At 43.7% G+C, this 27124-nt stretch overlaps 1 protein-coding gene across 3 annotated transcripts in view; it reads left to right on the top strand.

The window, feature by feature from the left end:
• The window catches only part of znf512b (zinc finger protein 512B), a 102298-nt gene that overhangs the window by 49587 nt on the left and 25587 nt on the right, over window positions 1–27124 (top strand). For 2 of the 3 annotated variants that reach the window (XM_067446768.1, XM_067446767.1), the window contains 5 exons: window positions 12258–12337; window positions 12665–12793; window positions 14145–14329; window positions 14561–14772; window positions 24748–24819. In XM_067446768.1, the coding sequence (XP_067302869.1) occupies window positions 12258–12337; window positions 12665–12793; window positions 14145–14329; window positions 14561–14772; window positions 24748–24819 (678 nt within the window). The remainder of the gene's footprint in view (window positions 1–12257; window positions 12338–12664; window positions 12794–14144; window positions 14330–14560; window positions 14773–24747; window positions 24820–27124) is intronic. The other variant, XM_067446769.1, reaches the window with a different exon arrangement.

Below are 27124 nucleotides of genomic sequence, written 5' to 3'. Positions count from 1 at the left end.
CAAAGCTGTATTTTCAGCATCATTACGCCAGTCTTCAGTGTCACATGATCCTTCAGAAATCATTCTGATTTGATGCTTAAGAAACATTTCCCATTATCATCATTGTTGAAATAAGTTCTGATGCTTCATATTTTTAATTTAATGCATTTTGATTAGTGCTGTCAATCAATTAAAAACTTTTACTAATGAATTGTTTCTGTAATTAATCACGATTAGAGTTCTTAATTGTTTTATATTGTAATAATTTCACAGTTACTCTCCAAATTAATGTATTATGTATTAATGTAGAAATAGCATAAAGACAGTATATTTTACATATTTTTTTTGTAATGGCATCTTTTTAATGAATTTATCATTTTGAACATTTATTAGGATTTTAAAAAATAACAACTTTTTTAATTTAAGCGAACTTAAAACAAACCTCACATAAACCCCTTACAATAAATGTCATATTTACCTGTGGCCTTCCTACCTGTTAGACTTATACGGATATTGAGTAGTTATCAAACACTTTACAGTCTTAACTGCATAAATTATAAATTAAATATAGGGCCCTATTTTAACGATCTGAAACGCAAGTGTGAAAGCGCGAAGCGCAAGTAACTTTGTGGGCGGGTCTCGGCGCTGTTGCTATTTTCCCGGCGGGATAAATGGCTCTCGCGCCCGGCGCAAATCAAAAATGGGTTGGTCTGAAGTAGCTTCATTATTCATAGGTGTGGTTTGGGCGTGACGTGAATAAACCAATCAGAGCGGCATCCAACATTCCCTTTAAAAGCAGGTGCGCAAGTTCCATCATGGATTGCTATTAATATGGCGTATTTACCAGGCGCACGCCAGGAGCGGTTCACAGCCGACGTGACTGATGCTCTTGTAAGAGCAGAAGACAGAGAAGTTGTGTTGTATGGGAATGGGAGAAACCCACCCAAAATAGCGTCGGTTAAACAGTTTTTTTTAGTTTTTCAGTCAATTTTTTTTCCTGGTTCTTGACGGACAAACCAATTTGTCAGATGTCCTTATATACATATATGTCTTGCCACTATTGGGCAAACAGGTCTGATCCTTAATTACTACAATTAGCCTGAATAATTTGTAAGCTAGATTTATGCCTATTGTTTCACATCTTCGTGGCACACCACAATGATTTCTGTCATCTCGTGTTAATATTTTTTTATTGTAACAATTTATGATTTGCAAAAATAACTGTTGCATGTGTGTAGATTACATGAGCAAAGTGTATGCGCGTTGTGCACGCTATACATTATGGTCAAGCATGCGCCCTTAAAATAGTGAACAATGCGCAACGCGCCACTGACTTTAGACTAGGTTTTTTCTGTTGTTTTGCAATTGTTTAATGAAACATCAAAATACAGCAAAAAAAATGCCGGAACACGCCTCCTTTTTTGCGCTGAACCGCCCAGGGAGCGCAAGTTCATTCACTAGTTTAGCGACGTGCTTCTGTGGAGGGAAAAGCGTGCTTTGTGCTAGGTGCAAGATAGGGCCCATTATGTTAATCTTTAAATAATAATTATTTAACATTATTGATTTACATTAACATTGATGACTGACATCACAGCATCATGGGCGGACATGGGCGGCAGTGGCTCAGTGGTTCATGTAGGTTGTCTACAAACCAGAAGGTTGGTGGTTCAATCCCCGGTTCCACCTGACCAAGTGTCGAAGTGTCCTTGAGCAAGACACCTAACCCCAGCTGCTCCCGACGAGCTGGATATCGCCTTACATGGCTGACATCGCCGTCGGTGTATGAATGGGTGAATGTGAGGCAAAAATGTAAAGCGCTTTGGATAAAAGCGCTATATAAATGCAGTCCATTTACCATTTACCATTTACAGCAACTGGTTTATTAGGCTGCTGTCACTTTTATCTGTCACTGCCAAACATGACGCAGATCTGACGCGCTGTCACGCACATCTCATTTTCTCACAACTCTTTAAGTTCATTTAAGACTTTATTTAACTCATTTAAGACTGCTTTTACTAGCCTAGAAATCTAAATGCACCCTAGTGGCTGCAAATCTAGTTAACACTCAATAGACTGCTGATCTGGAAAACCCAAACTCTGGTCAGGCCAATCACATCGTGTATAGAGTCGGTGGGCGGAACTTAACATAATGACGGCAGAATTGCGATGGTTCCACGTGCTACTTCTAAACAAAGAAGCTGGAGAACGACGGTCTTTCGAAATGGCTTTGGCTGCGACTCTGGAAGACTTGGAGTTTTTCTCTGAGAAAATAACAAAGAACGGCACTGAAGTCATTCTTAAGAAGGGAAGAAGTTTTGCCGACTGGATACGCCGAATGTTTAATCTGTCAACTAGCTCCGTTTCATTCGTTGCTCTGGTTGGTTGTAGTGATATCCAATTGCATGCAGAGGGAATTTAAAAGACAACCGTTTATCCCGCCCCTCAGATTGAGCCCTACCAATGGTGAGTTCCTAGACCAAACTTGATGTGGATCTGGCTTGTCAGGCTATGCTTTAATGAGAATACTCAGCCAAATGGGCATCTAGGCATCATTCTGTGTGTTATTGTTCATTCAAGCGTAAAAGAAAACTCGATATTAGAGCTTGTCTTTATGTGCACATGAGCTTGTTCTCTATTGTCTTGTGCCGCTTGAATCGTTTAAAAGAATGTTTCAAAATGTTTTTTGTGTGAACAAAAGCGTGATCATAATGTAACGCAAGCAAATTTATGACGTAAAAAACGGATGCTGCGATAATTGCATTAAATATTTTTACACATCAAACTGAAAAATTAACTGCATGCATTCAATTGAATAGAATTTAATGCCTTTTTGCTGAATAAAAAAACAAACAAAAAACCTTATTTAGAGGTCAGGGCAACACCTTGTTCATCCTGTTCAAGCCATTCCTAAACAATGTGTGCATTGTGGCACAGGGTGAATTATCCCTCTTCCACCAGGGAACACCAGCATCATGAAGGGGTGTACCCGGTCAACAACAATGTTTAGGTAGGATGCACGTGTCAAATTGACATCCTAATGAATGGCCAGACCCAGGGTTTCTCAGCAGGATATTTCCCAGAGCATCACGCTCTCACCACTGGCTTGTCGGTGTTCCACAGTGCATCCAGGTGCCATAACTTCCTCAGGTAAACACATGTACACAGCCCTCCATGTAATGTAAAAGACAATGGGACTCATTGGACCAGGTGACCTTCTTCCACTGCTCTATGGTCCAGTTCCGACGATCGCATGCCCATTGTTGGCTCTTTTGGCGGTCGACAGGGGTCAACATTTGTAGTAGGCAGCAGAGTGTGATGCACTGTGTGTTGTGATGCATTCCTACTATAACCATCATTAAAATAAACTTGTTCTGCAGGAGACTTTCTGTTGGCAGACAGGATTGCCTTCGTTGCCCTCGTGCATCAATGAGCCTCGGGTGCTCAACACCCATTTGTGGTTTGTCCCTTCTTGGACACTGTTGGTAAATTCCCACTGCTGACCGGGAGAAACTCTCAAGCCTCGACGTTTCAGAGATACTCTGACCCAATTGCTTTGCCATAACAGTTTGTCCCTTGTCAAAGTCACTCAGTTCTTTATTCCTGCCCTTCCCATTTGTGCCCTTGTTAAGAGATGATCAATGATGTTCACCTCTGACCTCTGATAATGTTTTGGATCATTACATAAGTATACATATGCAATTTTATTTTTAAGTCATTTTCATTCTGAATGAAGAAGATCAGGGTCATTTATTGACAAATTAAATGGGTTAATGTGGCAAGCAGGGTGGGGCCGAGAGCCATGGGAACGGAGCATTCGCGTCACTCGCCTCATGTCTCATGGAGGAGCTCCGGGAGGATAAAAGAAGGAGTGATGACAGTGAAGGCGAAGAGAGGACCAGACCTGGACCTTACATTGTGTTTTGTTTATGTGTGTGCTGAAGTCGTCTTAGTTTTGAAGTCATTTTTAGTTTTTTTACTTTAGTTTTGTGTTTGTTTATTTTACGATTAAAGTATTGTGTAAAATGTTCGCCGGTTCCCTCGTCCGTCTTCTCTTATCATCAAGCCCTGATAAGGTCAATTATGATCAGTTAAGATTTTGTGGTTTATAACACACAAACGGCTCTAGCCTCGGTCAGCAGCCTCAACCTCCCATTAGCTACCCTGGTTAACAGGGTCATCGGTGAGGAGAAGAGAAAAAGAGCAAGCCAACGGTTCCTACTGCTCATGTGAAAAGGGGCTGATAGCAGGATTCGGTGACATTTAATTAGCACGTTGTCTGGTCTCAGACCCGCCCTTCCTCCCCCTCCTCTTCACTCTCCCAGCGTTCTGTACCCCTCCCACACACTTCTGTGGAGAGTCGCAGGGCTGGCAGAGCCACTGTGATGGAGGACACGGCTAATTGTGAACGAGAGGAGTGTGCCAGTGAAGGAGTCATGCCCAGCCAGAGAAAGAATTTAGCTGAAAAGAGTGTGTGTGTGTGTGTGTGTGTGTGTGTGTTTATACTGTCCTCATAAGGATAGTAAAACCTGAGATCAGCGGTCCCCACTTTTTTAAAAACAAGGCTTATAAATAATACAGCATGATTTTTTTTGAAAATGTAAAAATGCAGAATGTTTCCTGTGATGGGTACGTTTAGGGGGAAGGGGCAGTGTAGGGGGGATAAAATGACATGTACAGTTTGTACAATATAAAAATCATTGCGTCTATGGAGAGTCCCCACAAAGATAGTGAACCAGGTGTGTGTGTGTGCGTGTGTGTGTGTGTGCGCTTGTTTTTGTGACATATCAGGACACAAATGTGTATAATGAAATGGGTATGACATAGGTGCTACAAGGAGAGGGTGACTTATGAGTACATTACCCATGTCCCCACTTTTCAAAATGCTTATAAATCACACAGAGTAAGTGTGTTTTTTTTTTTTTTATGTTTTTTTGCTGTTGCTTTTTTTGTGAGAAAGTAAAATTGTGCAGTTTCCTGTGAAAACAAGTGTGTGAATTCGGACACTTGAGTGTGCTGGAAGGGCTGCCACTTTCGCATAAATGGTGCTTGCTGTTTAATAATCATTTGAATATTAGCAAACTGTCAGCTCTAGTGAAAGGATTTATCTTAAACTATGTCATGGAAACTAGCATGTATAAAATTTGATTTTGTAACTTGAACAATTTAATAATCAATTAAAAAGGAATTTATACCTGTGTGATATTATCCTGTAGCTAAAATTCATACGGCTATGACCATAGACAATAAAAGAAATGGACAGAGCGATCCCATAGACTTCAACTGCTTCCTGATGGCTGAGCGAACTGCGCAGGCTCAGACTGAGCTTGACGACGTAGATGTGACGTAAGCAACCTGTCTGACAGTTGTAAGTCTTCTAGTAGTTGTGGAAAGTGAAATCTGAATCACGTTGTTTAAATGTTTTCTCCCGTTGCGTTTGGCTCACTATCGGCTTCTCCCCATTCTTCCCCCTTGACTTTATCGGACTTTATGTTTCCACATCCCCCCAACTGTCTCATAGACAGTAAAAGATCGTTTCTGAGCGTCTCCTCCTGTCTATACGGTAATTTCTCTACTATGCGACAGAGTCGCGTTGGTTATGATGCAATCATTAGCCTATTTTTACAAAAACAGCTTCTATGGGGCGATAGTGTAAGATACAAGGTAATGGAGCCTTTTATGCATTGTCGTGTTTCTTTAGAAATAAACAATGGACAAGTGGAGTCTTTAAACGCCTCAGATGTAAAGCTATTCACTGTCAAAGTGATGCAAAAATAATTGGGAGTCAATGGGATGCTAACAGCAGGTGACGGCTTGGTTAGCAATGGCCGCCCCTATGGTTGGTACGCGATCCGAGTGCTAGATTACCCCCTTGGCTATGACCACTTCACCCAATGGTTCTGTGTATCACTGCACAACACCCTTAGCAACCGCTCACAGCAACGTAAACATACGTTTGTTCTCATTGATATTCTTCATTGAAGCTTACTGTATTAGAAGAGTGAGAGAGAGATCGTGAAAGAGAGATTGAGTGAGCCAGTGTATTGCCTCCATTTAGATATAGCATTTTCCTTCAGGTCCGTCCTATGTTCATAATAGAAAATCCATTTGAATGTCCTGCGATATCTTGTCTTTTTAACAGTTAATGTGCGCTAATCAAAACATTTGTCAGTTGTGTCTTGTTCCGTGTTTTAGTTTTAGTCTCTTTCAATATAAAAGTCTTTGCTCCTGACTGACTCACTCATAAAGCCAAACAAATCTTGCCAATCTAATGACATAATAATGTATAATAATAATCCCTATAATAATGTTCTATTGCAGTTCACAGTCAGGGACTACTTTTTCCAGCGGAAGGAAGGCTTTTAGTTATTTTACTTCACTGTTTGCATTGTTTGCATTGCAAAGTTGCATTGATACATATTTTTTTGGATTGAATATTTGTATTGTGTAGTTTTATAAAAGCTATAAGGTACTCAAAGCTAGTGCTGTATTGTGAATACGTCACGGCTGAAGGCACTTGTCACGTACACAAACAAGGGAAAATGGTGCGAGGACTCAAGTGCAGAAAAGGATATATTTATTTATAACAAATAAAACATAAATACAAAACAAACACCCACGAGGGGGCAAAACACATAATAGAACATAAACTAAAACATACCAACAGAAGTCACTGGGGGAACGGGAGACGCAGACATTACACAGGGATCCAACACAGACTGACAAACACAAGGAGCTTATAAAGGGAAGAAATCAAGAGGGAACAGGTGGGAGAAATCAACACTAATCAGATAACAAGGGGGAGGGATCAGACAATGACAGAAGCACAAAGGCCATACTGACAAAACCCACATGTGCACACAAGACAGGACAGGCATGTGACATTACCCCCTCCTTAAGGAGCGGCTACCAGACGCTCCACTGGGACGGGCGGGACAGACCAGGGCGGGAAGGGCGGGACAGACCAGGGCGGGACGGGAGGGACTGACCAGGGCGGCACGGGAGGGACTGACCAGGGCGGGACGGGAGGGACTGACCAGGGCGGGACGGGAGGGACTGACCAGGGCGGGACGGGAGGGACAGACCAAGGAGGGACGGGAGGGACAAACCAGGGAGGGACGGGAGGGACAAACCAGGGAGGGACGGGAGGGACAAACCAGGGAGGGACGGGAGGGACAGACCAGGGGGGCACGGGAGGGACAGACCAGGGGGGCACGGGAGGGACAGACAAAGAAGGTACAGACAAGGGAGGGGTAAACAAGGGAGGAACGAGGAAAACAAAAAGTTCAGGAGGCCATGGTGGCCCACAAAGTTCGAATGGCCAGGGCGGCCCACCGAGTTCGGGAGGCCCACCAAGTTAAAGCGGCCGGGGCGGCCCATAGAGTTCAGGCAGCCAGGGCAGTGCGGGTAGAGCAGGGCGCCAGGGAGGCGCGGTGAGAGCAGGGCGCCAGAGAGGCGCGGTGAGTGCAGGGGGCGCCAGGGAGGCGCGGTGAGAGCAGGACGCCTTAGTGGCGCGGTGAGAGCAGGACGCCTTAGTGGCGCGGTGAGAGCAGGACGCCTTAGTGGCGCGGTGAGAGCAGGACGCCTTAGTGGCGCGGTGAGAGCAGGACGCCTTAGCGGCGCGGTGAGAGCAGGACGCCTCAGCGGCGCGGTGAGAGCAGGACGCCTCAGCGGCGCGGTGAGAGCAGGACGCCTCAGCGGCGCGGTGAGAGCAGGACGCCTCAGCGGCGCACGGAGAGCAGGACGCCTCAGCGGCGCACGGAGAGCAGGACGCCTCAGCGGCGCACGGAGAGCAGGACGCCTCAGCGGCGCACGGAGAGCAGGGCGCCTCAGCGGCGCACGGAGAGCAGGGCGCCTCAGCGGCGCACGGAGAGCAGGGCGCCTCAGCGGCGCACGGAGACCAGGGCGCCTCAGCGGCGCACGGAGACCAGGGCGCCTCAGCGGCGCACGGAGAGCAGGACGCCTCAGCGGCGCACGGAGAGCAGGACGCCTCAGCGGCGCAGGCAGGGCGTTGGGGAAACTTCTCCAGTCCAGCAGTATCCACCGGCACTGGGACCACCGGAATACGATCTGCTGGCATTGGGACCACCGGAACATGATCTGCCGGAACTGGGACCACCGGAACACGATCCGCCGGCACAGGGACCACCGGGACACGATCCACCGGAACTGAGACCACCGGCACACGATCCACCGGAACTGGGACCACCGGAACTGCCTCCGGGGCTTCGGATAAAGCCCTGTGCTCCTTCCACGCATGCAGGACTGCCACCACAAAGCATCCCATCACAGCCCTCCAGGCCGTTTCCGGACTCGGGACCACCGGAACGGAGTCCACCGGCACAGGGACCACCGGAACACGATCCACCGGCACAGGGACCACCGGAACATGATCCACCGGCACAGGGACCACCGGAACACGATCCACCGGCACAGGGACCACCGGAACACGATCCACCGGCACAGGGACCACCGGAACACGATCCACCGGCACAGGGACCACCGGAACACGATCCACCGGCACAGGGACCACCGGAACACGATCCACCGGCACAGGGACCACCGGAACACGATCCACCGGCACAGGGACCACCGGAGCACGATCCACCGGAGCACGATCCACCGGCACAGGGACCACCGGAACATGATCCACCGGCACAGGGACCACCGGCGCACGATCCACCGGAACTGGGACCACCGGAGTGGTGGATGACACCCTGTGCTTTTCCCAAGCATGCAGGACTGCCACCACAAACCCTCCCATTACGGCCCTCCAGGCCATGTCTGGACTCGGGATTCCCGGACTCGGGACCCCCGGAACTGGCACCGAGGGAGAACTTCTCTGCTGAGTCCTCATAGTATGGTTGGATCCTTCTGTCACGTACACAAACAAGGGAAAATGGTGCGAGGACTCAAGTGCAGAAAAGGATATATTTATTTATAACAAATAAAACATAAATACAAAACAAACACCCACGAGGGGGCAAAACACATAATAGAACATAAACTAAAACTCAAAACATACCAACAGAAGTCACTGGGGGAACGGGAGACGCAGACATTACACAGGGATCCAACACAGACTGACAAACACAAGGAGCTTATAAAGGGAAGAAATCAAGAGGGAACAGGTGGGAGAAATCAACACTAATCAGATAACAAGGGGGAGGGATCAGACAATGACAGAAGCACAAAGGCCATACTGACAAAACCCACATGTGCACACAAGACAGGACAGGCATGTGACAGGCACTCTCCATACGTGGAATATAGAGTCATGAGTAACATGGGCTGTTACTACTAGTTTTGGGGGTGCTTTTTCTTTTTTGTGTGATAAACATCTTGATTTTAAAGCTTGATCTGTCAGTGTATATCAACGAGAATCCTTTTTGTGTTCTAGGGATAACAGCATATAGGTTTTGGAATGACATGAGGTCTTGTAAATGAGAGCATTTTCACTTTTAGGTGACCTATCCGTTTAACTTAAGGAGTGTGTCCTCCTAGTGCTGTGTCGAAGAAATGGCTGATTAATGGCTGACTTACTCTAGCCTGTGAAAGGCCTTTATCAGGCTCATTTAAACACACTCGTTGCAGAAAATTTGTCTGAAGCCACTTTGTAAGTGTCCTTATTATATAGTTGCTTAGCAGCCATAAGCCAGCGGGCCTCTATGGAGAATTAGTGTGTAATTATCTGCTGTTTGCTCAATGTTGTGACCTTGCCACGGTTAGTATGGATTTGCGGCAACCTTCTGTGACCTCCGCCAACCAGAAAGCCAACACATGCTATCATCTTCTGTTCTCCTGGGACTTGCATGAAATAAGCAATGGCACTAATTTGTACGCAGAATGCATCTGCAATTGACTGTGTCTCTAAATGTTCGTTCAGCCTCACTAAAGTCCCCGAGGGGACGTCTGGAACATATGGAGAGCTGCCATGTTGAGAGGTGTTGAGAGGAGTTTCTGAGCCAATCATTAATCTGAAGTAAGGTTAATGGTTCTTCTTTGATAAAAATCAATTTGTTTAAGGAGGAGAGGAGAAGAATTCCATAGAAATCCTCATTAAATCATTGACTTTCTTATTCACTTTCCTACTCTTATTTGTCATTGCATGATATTCCAAAGAAAAAGGGGTTTATATATATATTTTTATATCTTTTTGCTTTCCATTATTTTCATCTTACATGGCTGGAGAATATAATGTTAATCAGTTAAAATGTTAAAATGGCCCCAAAAGACACTATTGGACACTTAAGTCACAACTCAATAAACCACACATGTAGAGTAACTATGGACATGTAACATTTGACAACCACAAATGGTCCAAACGCTTATTTTTTTGTGAAATGTATTGCTTTAAAAGTGTGTTTCTGCTATATTTCTTTTAGATAAATATTACTTGCTTTGACATTTTGTTATATAGTGCAGAGACATTCATTCATGTTAAGTGTCCAATATATATATATATATATATATATATATATATATATATATATATATATATATATATATATATATATATATATACAGTGCCTTGCGAAAGTAACAAGTAACTTCGGCCCCCTGGACTGGAACTTTGTGACCTTTTGCCACATTTCAGGCTTCCAACATAATGATATGAAACTGTAATGAAAGACTCAACAATAGGTGGGACACAATCATGAAGTGGAACGAAATTTATTGTATATTTCAAACTTTTTTTTTACAAATCAAAAACTGAAAAATTGGGCGTGCAAAATGATTCGGCCCCCTTAAGTTAATACTGTGTAGCGCCACCTTTTGCTGCGATTACAGCTGTAAGTCTCTTGGGGTATGTCTCTATCAGTTTTGCACATCGAGAGACTGACATTTTTGCCCATGTCTCCTTGCAGAACAGCTGGAGCTCAGTGATGTTGGATGGAGAGCGTTTGTGAACAGCAGTTTTCAGTTCTTTCCACAGATTCTCGATTGGATTCAGGTCTGGACTTTGACTTGGCCGTTCTAACACCTGGATATGTTGATTTTTGAGCCATTCCATTGTAGATTTTGCTTTATGTTTTGGATCATTGTCTTGTTGGAAGACAAATCTCCGTCCCAGTCTCAGGTCTTTTGCAGACTCCATCAGGTTTTCTTCCAGAATGGTCCTGTATTTGGCTCCATCCATCTTCACATCAATGTTAACCATCTTCCCTGTCCCTGCTGAAGAAAAGCAGGCCCAAACCATGATGCTGCCACCACCATGTTTGACTGTGGGGATGGTGTGTTCAGGGTGATGAGCTGTGTTGCTTTTACGCAAACATAACAAAACATAACGTTTTGCATTGTTGCCAAAAAGTTCAGAGCACCTTCTTCCACATGTTTGGTGTGTCTCCTAGATGGCTTGTGGCAAACTTTAAACAACACTTTTTATGGATATCTTTAAGAAATAGCTTCTTCTTGCCACTCTTCCATAAAGGCCAGATTTGTGCAGTATACGACTGATTGTTGTCCTATGGACAGAGTCTCCCACCTCAGCTGTAGATCTCTGCAGTTCATCCAGAGTGATCATGGGCCTCTTGGCTGCATCTCTGATCAGTCTTCTCCTTGTATGAGCTGAAAGATGGTTAAGACGGCCAGGTCTTGGTAGATTTGCAGTGGTCTGATACTCCTTCCATTTCAATATTATCACTTGCACAGTGCTCCTTGGGATGTTTAAAGCTTGGGAAACCTTTTTGTATCCAAATCCGTCTTTAAACTTCTCCACAACAGTATCTCGGACCTGCCTGGTGTGTTCCTTGTTCTTCCTGATGCTCTCTGCGCTTTAAACGGACCTCTGAGATTATCACAGTGCAGGTGCATTTATACGGAGGCTTGATTACACACAGGTGGATTCTGTTTATCATCATTTTTCATTTAGGTCCACATTGGATCATTCAGAGATCCTCACTGAACTTATGGAGAGAGTTTGCTGCACAGAAAGTAAAGGGGCCAAATAATTTTGCACGCCCAATTTTTCAGTTTTTGATTTGTTAAAAAAGTTTGAAAGGCACTGTGTGTATATATATATATATATATATATATAATATATATATATATATATATATATATATATATATATATATATAGTTGTAGTAGATGACTGTTGTAGAAATGCAGCATTTCTAAAATCTTGCCAGAAGTATTTTAACGATGGTTGATGTTAATCTACTAAAGTTAACAGCAAATAGTGATAGATGTGAGAGAAAAAAAAGTTATGAATAGATCAAACCATACACTATATGTCATCACATTATCTAAGTAACGTGATCTTTCATGTTGACACTCAGGTCCCTCTTACAATGAGAAGTCCGAAGGCAAGAAGAAAGGGCGTCCTCGCGTGGAGGTGCAGGAGCTGCGCATTATTCCTGTGAGTCAAGCAATAAAATGTCCTTTTTGGCTGTTGATGAAGGAGTGAAGCTACACCAAAATGGAATTCCGGGTGTTTTTTATGCCATTTGTGGAAGGGACTTTCCAAACTATTTCCAACTGTTGTATTTGTAGGAAGAACATCGCACAGAGGGCTGTGTGTAACCGAATTGATTGCTAATAGTTTCTAATGCCTCTTGTGTGTGTGTGTGTGTGTGTGTGTGTGTGTGTGTGTGTGTGTGTGTGTGTGTGTGTGTGTGTGTGTGTGTGTGTGTGTGTGTGTGTGTGTGTGTGTGTGTGTGTGTGTGTGTGTGTGTGTGTCACGTAGGCCCATATGATGGTTCAGTGGAAAGAGGAGTTTAAGAGTCGTTCCAGGGTGAAATGTCCTAGCTCAGGCTGCTGGTTGGAATTCCCCAGTATTTACGGACTTAAATATCACTATCAGCGATGCCAAGGGGTAAAAACTGAAATCCAGACAACACATTCTTACACTACAAAAAGTTATGTACAAAACTGCATTGATTTAAAACTTAGTATGTTGTTTGAACAGCTACTCAACTAGTCAGTCAGTCATAAGAAGCCCTTTAAAATTAGGCTTGTTTTAGGGTAAATGTGATTGTTTTGAAGTCAGCAGATTTGAAAGAAGTGTTTTTGTGACTGACTGTTGAAGAGGATGAATTTAGAGGGTTTTAGTATGCTAAGCGCTGAACAGTAAAAACTCTATCTAAAACACTGTAAGGAGGATCTAAATCGATCCCCTTTACAAATATATTAGAAGTACTTAAAATATATGTTTAATTATACATGCATGTATAGACTATTACTATTGTTTAAGTTTGAGGTCTGTAAGATCCTTGTGCTCACAAATAAAGTAAAAACAGTAATGTTATGAAATCAATTATCAATGTAAAATAAATGTTTGCTATTTTAATATATTTTTTAAAATCTGATTTATTGCTGTGATCAAAGCTGTATTTTCAGCATCATTACTCCAGTCTTCAGTGTCACATGATCCTTCAGAAATCATTCTGATAAGATGATTTGATGATCAGGAAACATTGTATTATTATCATCATCATTATGGTTAGAAAACAGTTGAGCTGCTTCATATTTTTGTTAAAACCTCAGATTATTTAAAGAATAAAAAGTTTTAAAAATGTAATTGTTTCAATAAATCTCTTTCAATCAATTTAATGCATCATTACAGACTAAAAGTATTACTAAAAAAAATTACTGACCCCAAAATTTCATTTTAAAATATAATAAAAATATAATAAACACACACACTTTGTTTTTGTGACATATGGGGACATTCCATAGGCGTAATGGTTTTTATACTTTACAAACCGTATTTTCTATCCTCTTACACTGCCCCTGCTCCTGTATGATTTTTTAACATTTTGAAAAGTGAGAACATGGCCAATGTCCTCATATTACACCCTCTCCTTGTAATACCTGTCATACCCATGTCATTATACACATTTGTGACCTCATATGTCACAAAAACATGCCTACACACACACACACACACACACACACACACACACACACACACACACACACACACACACACACACACACACACACACACACACAAAGCATAAAAGTCAACTAGTTAACCATCTTGACCAATACCTACTTAAGTGACCCAGATAGATCCACTGCCTTTTTCATTTGGATCCGAGACCTAAAGCACTTGAACTTACTGTGTGTGTGTGTGTGTGTGTGTGTGTGTGTGTGTGTGTGTGTGTGTGTGTGTGTGTGTGTGTGTGTGTGTGTGTGTGTGTGTGTGTGTGTGTGGCGTTCAGGCGACCATAGCAGAGAAGCTGAGTCACGGATGTCCGTACTGTGAGGCTGTATTTGCCACCAAGGTGCGTCTTCAGAAGCACAAGCTGTGGAATCATCCAGAAAGGGTCACATTGGAGACCAAATCCGATACCAAGTCTGAACCCAAACAGCAGAAAAGCCCTGTGAAGGGAAATGCCAAAAAAAGGTTTGAAAGCTCAATACCCTTTTCCTGAATACCCTTGCGCATGAATCATTTCTGCAGCAAATTTGAATGAGCTTTTTTTCATTTTTGACACGCAGCAAAAATCGCTTCAGGACATGACTTGTTTTCCACACTGCCATCATTAAGTTCCAGATGAAGTCCTCATGTGTCACTATGGTACCAGTTCTCTGTGGATTGACTTTAATAATCTGTGTTCCCTGTGCTCCCTCTCAGGCCCATGGAGAACAGCCCTCTATCACCCGTATTTTTCAAGGTGAAGAAGACCCAGGAGGTCTCGCAATCCTTACAGAATGGGGAATGCGCCTCCCAAAGGTCAGACAGGAGACAGCAGCAGGGGACGTCCTCAGATGCAGGGGGCAGTGAGAGCGAGGGGGGCAGTCTGCCCCCACCTTTCCCTGAAGAGGACCCAGAGAGAATGAAGCACAGTAAGATTGCTACACTCTGAGATTAATGTGGTGCATGAAAGTATCTTGGTTTACCACATGGAATACCATTCTACATCAATATGGTAATCATTTAGTACCAATAACTACAAGTATTTAGTTAAGGCCCGTGTGAGAGACTTTTGGGCCAGTTACATCATGTACACGTAGATTTTTACTGTGACTTTTGGATATGAATTCTGCTTTTTAACTCTTCAAAACTTCACAGATAGTTAATGAACTTGTGAACTGACAGGTTGTTTTGTGATATTTTTGATGAGCTATGTTCTTAAAAAAAAGATGTGTAAAATGATATAATAAAAAATAAATATTATTAAATATATAAACTAAAAAATGGTACATTTAAAATGATAAATGTGAACATAAAAGTATACATTTAAATTCAATTTTACATTTTCTTTATTCATATTTTTTGTGTTGTCGACTAGTGAAAATATAGGCAAAAAAAGTAACATTCTTTAAAGCTGCAGTCTGCAACTTTTTGCGGTGTAGCAGTTAATAAGCAGAACTGCATGCGTCTTGCGGAAGAACATTCTAGCCGGATCTACTTCTCTCTGTTTGTCTCTATGGTGAGTCACGCAGGGACTTTGCTCCTCCGCACAGGTTCCTTCCCGACCGGCCTGAAATAGTCCCAATATAAACACTTATTATAGTGTACCATAATGATTCAGAGTAAGACAAAAACTATTTTTTGGGAAAATAGATTCATGCTGTATTATTCTCATTATAAAATTTGTACCCACTTTATATAAGGTGGCCTCAACTACTATGTACTAACATTGTAATTAATAATTTGATACAATGCACTTATTGTGTACATACATGTTTTTACATTATACTTACATTTTAAAAAATACCTGCATGTAATTACATCTGTAATTAATTTCTGCAGTTACATTTGTAATTACACAGTTGGCACTTCAGTTACACCTAACCCTACCCTTAAACTGACCCACACCACCACACCTGTCCCTAACTCTACCCTTAAACTGACCCACACCACCACACCTGTCCCTAACTCTACCCTTAAACTGACCCACACCACCACACCTGACCCTAACTCTACCCTTAAACTGACCCACACCACCACACCTGACCCTAACCCTACCCTTAAACTGACCCACACCACCACACCTGTCCCTAACTCTACCCTTAAACTGACCCACACCATCACACCTAACCCTAACCCTACCCTTAAACTGACCCACACCACCACACCTGACCCTAACCCTACCCTTAAACTGACCCACACCACCACACCTGTCCCTAACTCTACCCTTAAACTGACCCACACCACCACACCTGTCCCTAACTCTACCCTTAAACTGACCCACACCACCACATCTGACCCTAACTCTACCCTTAAACTGACCCACACCACCACACCTGTCCCTAACTCTACCCTTAAACTGACCCACACCACCACATCTGACCCTAACTCTACCCTTAAACTGACCCACACCACCACACCTGTCCCTAACTCTACCCTTAAACTGACCCACACCACCACACCTGTCCCTAACCCTACCCTTAAACTGAGCCACACCACCACACCTGACCCTAACCTCTACCCTTAAACTGACCCACACCACCACACCTGACCCTAACCCTACCCTTAAACTGAGCCACACCACCACACCTGACCCTAACCCTACCCTTAAACTGACCCACACCACCACATCTGTCCCTAACTCTACCCTTAAACTGACCCACACCACCACACCTGTCCCTAACTCTACCCTAAAACTGACCCACACCACCACACCTGTCCCTAACTCTACTCTTAAACTGACCCACACCACCACACCTGTCTCTAACTCTACCCTTAAACTGACCCACACCACCACACCTGACCCTAACCCTACCCTTAAACTGACCCACACCACCACACCTGTCCCTAACCCTACCCTTAAACTGACCCACACCACCACACCTGTCCCTAACTCTACCCTTAAACTGACCCACACCACCACACCTGTCCCTAACTCTACCCTTAAACTGACCCACACCACCACACCTGTCCCTAACTCTACCCTTAAACTGACCCACACCACCACACCTGACCCTAACTTTACCCTTAAAATGACCCACACCACCACACCTGTCCCTAACTCTACCCTTAAACTGACCCACACCACCACACCTGTCCCTAACTCTACCCTTAAACTGACCCACACCACCACACCTGACCCTAACCCTACCCTTAAACTGACCCACACCACCACACCTGACCCTAACTCTACCCTTAAACTGACCCACACCACCACATCTGTCCCTAACTCTACCCTTAAACTGACCCACACCACCACACCTGACCCTAACTCTACCCTTAAACTGAGCCACACCACCACATCTGTCCATAACTCTACCCTTAAACTGACCCACACCACCACACCTGTCCCTAACACTACCCTTAAACTGACCCACACCACCACACCTGTCCCTAACTCTACCCTTAAACTGACCCACACCACCACACCTGACCCTAACTTTACCCTTAAACTGACCCACACCACCACACCTGACCCTAACTCTACCCTTAAACTGACCCACACCACCACACCTGTCCCTAACTCTACCCTTAAACTGACCCACACCACCACACCTGACCCTAACTCTACCCTTAAACTGACCCACACCACCACACCTGGCCCTAACTCTACCCTTAAACTGACCCACACCACCACACCTGACCCTAACTCTACCCTTAACTGACCCACACCACCACACCTGACCCTAACTCTACCCTTAAACTGACCCACACCACCACACCTGTCCCTAACTCTACCCTTAAACTGACCCACACCACCACACCTGACCCTAACTCTACCCTTAACTGACCCACACCACCACACCTGACCCTAACTCTACCCTTAAACTGACCCACACCACCACACCTGTCCCTAACTCTACCCTTAAACTGACCCACACCACCACACCTGACCCTAACTTTACCCTTAAAATGACCCACACCACCACACCTGTCCCTAACTCTACCCTTAAACTGTCCCACACCACCACACCTGACCCTAACTTTACCCTTAAACTGACCCACACCACCACACCTGTCCCTAACTCTACCCTTAAACTGACCCACACCACCACACCTGTCCCTAACTTTACCCTTAAACTGACCCACACCACCACACCTGACCCTAACTCTACCCTTAAACTGACCCACACCACCACACCTGTCCCTAACTCTACCCTTAAACTGACCCACACCACCACACCTGTCCCTAACTCTACCCTTAAACTGACCCACACCACCACACCTGACCCTAACCCTACCCTTAAACTGACCCACACCACCACACCTGTCCCTAACTCTACCCTTAAACTGACCCACACCACCACACCTGACCCTAACCCTACCCTTAAACTGACCCACATCACCACACCTGTCCCTAACTTTACCCTTAAAATGACCCACACCACCACACCTGTCCCTAACTCTACCCTTAAACTGACCCACACCACCACACCTGACCCTAACTTTACCCTTAAACTGACCCACACCACCACACCTGTCCCTAACTCTACCCTTAAACTGACCCACACCACCACACCTGTCCCTAACTCTACCCTTAAACTGACCCACACCACCACACCTGTCCCTAACTCTACCCTTAAACTGACCCACACCACCACACCTGACCCTAACTTTACCCTTAAAATGACCCACACCACCACACCTGTCCCTAACTCTACCCTTAAACTGACCCACACCACCACACCTGACCCTAACTTTACCCTTAAACTGACCCACACCACCACACCTGACCCTAACTCTACCCTTAAACTGACCCACACCACCACACCTGACCCTAACTTTACCCTTAAACTGACCCACACCACCACACCTGTCCCTAACTCTACCCTTAAACTGACCCACACCACCACACCTGTCCCTAACTCTACCCTTAAACTGACCCACACCACCACACCTGTCCCTAACTCTACCCTTAAACTGACCCACACCACCACACCTGACCCTAACTTTACCCTTAAAATGACCCACACCACCACACCTGTCCCTAACTCTACCCTTAAACTGACCCACACCACCACACCTGACCCTAACTTTACCCTTAAACTGACCCACACCACCACACCTGACCCTAACTCTACCCTTAAACTGACCCACACCACCACACCTGTCCCTAACTCTACCCTTAAACTGACCCACACCACCACACCTGACCCTAACTCTACCCTTAAACTGACCCACACCACCACACCTGGCCCTAACTCTACCCTTAAACTGACCCACACCACCACACCTGACCCTAACTCTACCCTTAACTGACCCACACCACCACACCTGACCCTAACTCTACCCTTAAACTGACCCACACCACCACACCTGTCCCTAACTCTACCCTTAAACTGACCCACACCACCACACCTGACCCTAACTCTACCCTTAACTGACCCACACCACCACACCTGACCCTAACTCTACCCTTAAACTGACCCACACCACCACACCTGTCCCTAACTCTACCCTTAAACTGACCCACACCACCACACCTGACCCTAACTTTACCCTTAAAATGACCCACACCACCACACCTGTCCCTAACTCTACCCTTAAACTGTCCCACACCACCACACCTGACCCTAACTTTACCCTTAAACTGACCCACACCACCACACCTGTCCCTAACTCTACCCTTAAACTGACCCACACCACCACACCTGTCCCTAACTTTACCCTTAAACTGACCCACACCACCACACCTGACCCTAACTCTACCCTTAAACTGACCCACACCACCACACCTGTCCCTAACTCTACCCTTAAACTGACCCACACCACCACACCTGTCCCTAACTCTACCCTTAAACTGACCCACACCACCACACCTGACCCTAACCCTACCCTTAAACTGACCCACACCACCACACCTGTCCCTAACTCTACCCTTAAACTGACCCACACCACCACACCTGACCCTAACCCTACCCTTAAACTGACCCACATCACCACACCTGTCCCTAACTTTACCCTTAAAATGACCCACACCACCACACCTGTCCCTAACTCTACCCTTAAACTGACCCACACCACCACACCTGACCCTAACTTTACCCTTAAACTGACCCACACCACCACACCTGTCCCTAACTCTACCCTTAAACTGACCCACACCACCACACCTGTCCCTAACTCTACCCTTAAACTGACCCACACCACCACACCTGTCCCTAACTCTACCCTTAAACTGACCCACACCACCACACCTGACCCTAACTTTACCCTTAAAATGACCCACACCACCACACCTGTCCCTAACTCTACCCTTAAACTGACCCACACCACCACACCTGACCCTAACTTTACCCTTAAACTGACCCACACCACCACACCTGACCCTAACTCTACCCTTAAACTGACCCACACCACCACACCTGACCCTAACTTTACCCTTAAACTGACCCACACCACCACACCTGTCCCTAACTCTACCCTTAAACTGACCCACACCACCACACCTGTCCCTAACTCTACCCTTAAACTGACCCACACCACCACACCTGTCCCTAACTCTACCCTTAAACTGACCCACACCACCACACCTGACCCTAACTTTACCCTTAAAATGACCCACACCACCACACCTGTCCCTAACTCTACCCTTAAACTGACCCACACCACCACACCTGACCCTAACTTTACCCTTAAACTGACCCACACCACCACACCTGACCCTAACTCTACCCTTAAACTGACCCACACCACCACACCTGACCCTAACTCTACCCTTAAACTGACCCACACCACCACACCTGACCCTAACTCTACCCTTAAACTGACCCACACCACCACACCTGACCCTAACCCTACCGTTAAACTGACCCACACCACCACACCTGACCCTAACTCTACCCTTAAACTGACCCACACCACCACACCTGTCCCTAACTCTACCCTTAAACTGACCCACACCACCACACCTGTCCCTAACTCTACCCTTAAACTGACCCACACCACCACACCTGTCCCTAACTCTACCCTTAAACTGACCCACACCACCACACCTGACCCTAACCCTACCCTTAAACTGACCCACACCACCACACCTGACCCTAACCCTACCCTTAAACTGACCAACACCACCACACCTGTCCCTAACTCTACCCTTAAACTGACCCACACCACCACACCTGTCCCTAACCCTACCCTTAAACTGACCAACACCACCACACCTGACCCTAACCCTACCCTTAAACTGACCCACACCACCACACCTGACCCTAACCCTACCCTTAAACTGACCAACACCACCACACCTGACCCTAACCCTACCCTTAAACTGACCCACACCACCACACCTGACCCTAACCCTACCCTTAAACTGACCAACACCACCACACCTGTCCCTAACTCTACCCTTAATTTGACCCACACCACCATACCTGTCCCTAACTCTACCCTTAAACTGACCCACACCACCACACCTGACCCTAACTTTACCCTTAAACTGACCCACACCACCACACCTGTCCCTAACTCTACCCTTAAACTGACCCACACCACCACACCTGTCCCTAACTCTACCCTTAATCTGACCCACACCACCACACCTGTCCCTAACTCTACCCTTAAACTGACCCACACCACCACACCTGTCCCTAACCCTACCCTTAAACTGACCCACACCACCACACCTGTCCCTAACTCTACCCTTAAACTGACCCACACCACCACACCTGACCCTAACCCTACCCTTAAACTGACCCACATCACCACACTTGTCCCTAACTCTACCCTTAAACTGACCCACACCACCATACCTGTCCCTAACTCTACCCTTAAACTGACCCACACCACCACACCTGACCCTAACTTTACCCTTAAACTGACCCACACCACCACACCTGTCCCTAACTCTACCCTTAAACTGACCCACACCACCACACCTGTCCCTAACTCTACCCTTAATCTGACCCACACCACCACACCTGTCCCTAACTCTACCCTTAAACTGACCCACACCACCACACCTGTCCCTAACCCTACCCTTAAACTGACCCACACCACCACACCTGTCCCTAACTCTACCCTTAAACTGACCCACACCACCACACCTGTCCCTAACTCTACCCTTAAACTGACCCACACCACACCTGTCCCTTACTTTACCCGTATCCCATCTCAATATCAGCAAAGGTGTTTTGCAATACAATTTGAACACAGGAAGTACATTGTACTTTTTTTCTGATGTAAGTACATAGTACTTAAGGCCACCTAATATAAAGTAAGGCCTATAATTTTTGTAAATCTTAAACACAAAAAAGTTACGGATAGCAGCTTTAAGGTCTTTACAAAAAATACAATACTTTATACTGTGTATATGTAGAAACATATAATAAAAAAAAAAAAAATATATATATATATATATATATATATATATATATATATATATATATATATATATATATATATATATATATATATATATATATATATATATATATATATATATATATATATATATATATATATTGTAGGCAAGACCACCTAAACCGAGACCAAGACTTTGGAGGGCCGAGACCAAGACAAGACTAGTGCATGTCCCCACGCTTATGATAAAATGTGTAATATGATATTGCATATGCATATGATTAGCACTTCTCTCGTATGTGTGGGTGTGTAAGTGTACCATGAGAGAAGTTTTGATCAAATAATCAAAAGGCATTGCAGCTTTGTGGGTAATTAATTTTTTTCTTCTATAAGCAAATAACACTTAACTTTTCGTCAATGGGAGGCACTGAAGACGACGTGTCCATATTGTTTACAGACTATGGTGGACACAAACACCAAACTGACTCTGACAGATGGAGTGTTTTTTTGTGAACAGCGCTCGCTTCTATTTTAAAACTCAAAGTTCCCTAAAAATGCTAATCTCGTTGAGGTATTAATCTCAGACACAGTCCATTATGTCTTAAATGAATGTGAACAACAGGAGGTGGAATATGTATCATATAGATATGCATTAGTATGCTGCTTAAGCAAATTATTTTATATATGTACATATTTTTCAATTACAATTTGAAAATGTTATTGTGCAGCTTTATTGGGCAACAAAAAGGAAAATAAACCCTGTACTTGCATGTGGATAGTTAAAACTAATAATTCTTACTCTCCACTCTTGCTAAATTGGGTAAGCACACTTGTGTTCTCATTTCTGAGGTGTTCTGAGTAAATGATTAAACTGATTCGTTCAGTTCATTGTTGAACAGATTCTTCAGTTCTTATTACCGTCGTTAAAATGATTCGGTTCAAATGAGTCATTTGGTCGTGAATTGGACATTAGCAGACCCGTTGTGTGTGAATCCCAGCTGTAAGAACATCGCGGAAGGTTTGTCACACAGAAAACACTTTATAACTGGATAGAATTTGTTTCCTGTTTATTTAAAGTATGATTTATGTCAGCTGTTTTGCTGGTCAGAGAAGATCAACGTTTTTTGAGCGCAGTTCACACCGAGCGGTAATTCAAAACAATTGTCCGAATCCGCAACGTTCAACATGGATTCGGTCTTCTGAACTTTTGATTTAGATTAATATGTGAAGTATGAGAGAGAGCTAAGAAGGAGCTTATTTTAAAGACAGAGAGAGTGCGTGCGGGGTGGAGTTCTCTGCTCTTTATATGCCCTCAGCTGGAGTCTTGACCGGTCTTGAGACAAAGTCCTGAGTCATCTTCGCCCGAGACGAGGCCGAGTAAAAATGCGGTCGATACCGAGACGAGACCAAGACCTTTAAAAAGTGGTCTCGAGACCAAGACCGATCTCGAGTACTACAACACAAATAATAATTTGTAAAATAATTTTCAAGTAAATGTTAAAGCTTCTGTCCATAACTTTTTTTTGTTCATGATTTACAAAAATTATATAATAAGACTGTTTATCATGAATTCATTTTCTAAACCGTATTTTTGTCTTACCCTGAATACAGAGAGAAGTAGATCCGGCTACAATGTTCTTCTGCAAGACGCATGCAGTTCTGTTTATTAACTGCTAGATCCCAAAAATGTATGGACTGCAGCTTTAAATAATAATGTAAATACATGTAAATATAAAAATATAAATAAAAACGTTTTAAAATTATTTATATTTTTCTGTTGTTGGCAGTGAAAATGTGTGCATTTTTAGGAGCAAAGTAATAAAAAAAATATTTGCAAATGCAGTTTCACTCTGAGCAATTCTGAGCACAACTCTCCTTTTCTGCAAACAGAGGTTATGTTGGTAATACATAACCAGAAGTAGTGTCACTCAAAAAGATGAAGCTCCCGGTAATTTAATTTCCAGGATTTGATCTCAAAATGTTTTCATGAACACGTCCCAGAATGCCCTCATTGACATCTGTAGGAAATGGTGGCCTGGCCCTTTAAGCAGCAGTGTGTAAGTGCTCTGTGTTAGATCTGAGGGTTGCTGGTCAGTAAGTCTCTCTGGTACCTGGTGGCGGCTGCTGTCTCTGTCTCTGCCTGGCAGAGACGCAGTGTGTCGAGATGTCGACGTGGCTCATACTGTGAGTCCGCTATTTATGGCCTTTGTTTGGGTACACGATCCCTTCGTTTGTTGTCCCATGCCAGAGCCAGAGGCGAGGACAGTGTGTGTGCAGATGTCTGAAATGTCAAGAAAACAGCACTAGAGCAGCTGAGTTTGTGTGACATAAGTTGACAATCAAAGGCTATGCTAACACATAGAAATGGATATCAAATCTCTGCTCCCATGACTGCTTCCTGATGCCGTGTCAGCTCCTCCACTTGAGGAACCGCAGCATGTGCAACAGCAGGTGCTTTGGTGCGCTGAAGTTTGAGCATCATTAATGAGAGTGTGAATTACAGCAGTTGCTCATGAGCGGTGTCATAGAGCAACCATGAATGTAGCTCTTCGCCATATTATTGAGATGTTTGACCTCTTGTTGTTGTTCTTCTCCATTTGAGCCAGGGAGGAAGCAGAAAACTCCAAAGAAGTTCACCGGGGAGCAGCCGTCTATTTCAGGAACATTCGGGTTGAAAGGTAACACACACACACAAGTGGGGACATGGCCAATATTACACCCTCTCCTTGTAATACCTGTCATACCCATGTCATTATACACATTTGTGTCCTCATATGTCACAAAAACATGCCCACACACACACACACACACACACACACGTATTTATATAATGGTAGGGACCTCCAATAAATTCTGTTGTTCTTAAGTCTGACTTCAGTATTATGAAAGCTAATGAGTATTACTATAGACCAGTGTTGGGTGTAAGGCATTACTAAGTAATTCATAACTTTTTCCTTACAAAAAAAATAAAAATGTAACATGTAATGTTAAAATGTATATTTTAATGTCAATTAAATACATCAGTCATTTCAAGAATAATTTATGCAATTTTATATTACTTATTTAAAGAATTAAAAGAGCAGTTTCATGTCTATCATTGTATTGTTCAACTGGTTGAGGTTGATATAGGATTTAGAAAGTAATTAATGATAAGTAATCCAATACTTTTTAGAAAATGTAATTAGTAATCTGTTGAATATGTCATTAGTTGCTAGTAATGAATTACTTTGTTAGTAACTTACCTAACACTGTTATAGACTAACTTTAGCTCTTTACTTTTTTTTTACCATTTTATATGTGAAAATGTGTTATATAAGTGTTTTTTTGTTGTTGTCTCTTTATGAATTTCCATGGTAAGTTAGTAAAACCTGACACACACACATACACACTCTTCCTATTCCTCTAGCCAGTAAATACTTTTTTGTATTATTAAGGGCCAATATTTTTTCTCTGGATTTGATTTGGACACGGATTTATGAGGACACACTTTTGTAGCCATAAAAATACAAAACTGAATCAGTCAGTGAACAAGTATTGCAGTTAAAACCAAACAAATCAATCAACATCAAAACGAAAAACATCTGTAAATATTTTATAACATTATTGCTAAACACACTTACTGAACCCAGAGGTGGAGGTCTACCATGGTGGGGCACAATTGAGCCTTGAAGTTGAGCTGCACCACAAGGCCCGATGAGCCCAGAGGCGGAGCTGAGCCCAAAGGTGCAGCTCTACCAAAAGGACTGTACATTCATGACTGATGTTTAAATCAGACCTTGAAGATAATATTTTTTTAAGAGTTTTGATATTGAACCAGTCCATCTTCATACTAAATTTTTATATAAAATAAATAAAGTTTACTATTTTATTTTATATGTAATTGCGTTTTTCCGGTTCTAAGGCCATATTTTATGTAATATTTTCTATGCCTAAAACACTTTACTGTAAGGTTATAATGTTATTATAACATTATAAGGTTATAATGTTATTTTGTTCACTTTCCTGATAATTTACATCCCCCATCTCATCCAAGATGTTCATTTCTTTCTTACTTCAGTCGTAAAGACATTAAGTTTTTTGAGGAAAATATTCCAGGATTTTTCTTCATTTAGTGGATTTCAATGGCAGGCAATGGGTTAAAGGTTGCCTGACATTTTCAAACTCAATTCTAGTCAGAATATGAGTCTGATACTGCTCCATTGGGCTGTGATTATGGGGCGTGTTTCAACTCGAATCAGGAAAGGCATCAATTGGACAGACCTACAACCAATCAGAGCAACGAAGCGACGCATTACGTTAGTTGTCAAATGTCAACAGAGCTCAACTCCACGGTGTTGCCAAGTCTGCGGTTTTCCCAAGGGTTGTTTTCCATGTCTGCGGCTTGAAGCGACCTCAATTATGTGATATATAGACCCAGGAATGCGAATTTTAGCAGGCAACCTTGCCAAAATAACACACGTTTTACCCCCCAAAAGCCATTTTTTTCTGGAGAATTTTCTTTGGTGCTGGCATCCAGACTAGGTTAAAGGTCCAAATCAATGCAGTTTCAAAGAGCTTCGAATGGCGTCAGAGACTGCACGGTCCCAGCTGAGGAACTGAGTCTTATCTAGCAAAACTATCTGTCATTTTCAAGAATGTATAAAAATATATACTTTTTAACCTCAGATGTGTGACTTTGGTGTTGTGATTCTTCATAATGCATGACGTCATCAGGTCAAAACAAACAGCCATTACAAAAATAAAGGTAAAACAACGATGTCGGACCATTTTAAAGTTGGAGGAGAACATGAGAGTTTTTCGACACGGTGTCGGTACTTCCAGCTAAATCACAGGCGTGACCTTTCCCACATTTTTTTGAAAATTACAGATGTTTTTTCTAGATAAGACAGCATTGATTTGGACCAATGATTTGACTGCATTGATTTGGACTGAATACAGTTCATTTGTTCTTAATTGTAAATTAGATATAGTAGTGAATTAGAT

This window comes from Pseudorasbora parva, chromosome 6 (assembly GCF_024679245.1).
Source record: "Pseudorasbora parva isolate DD20220531a chromosome 6, ASM2467924v1, whole genome shotgun sequence".
NCBI lineage: Eukaryota > Metazoa > Chordata > Actinopteri > Cypriniformes > Gobionidae > Pseudorasbora > Pseudorasbora parva.
Note: the sequence above shows the minus strand (reverse complement) of the source record. Positions and strands in the feature narration are given on the sequence as shown.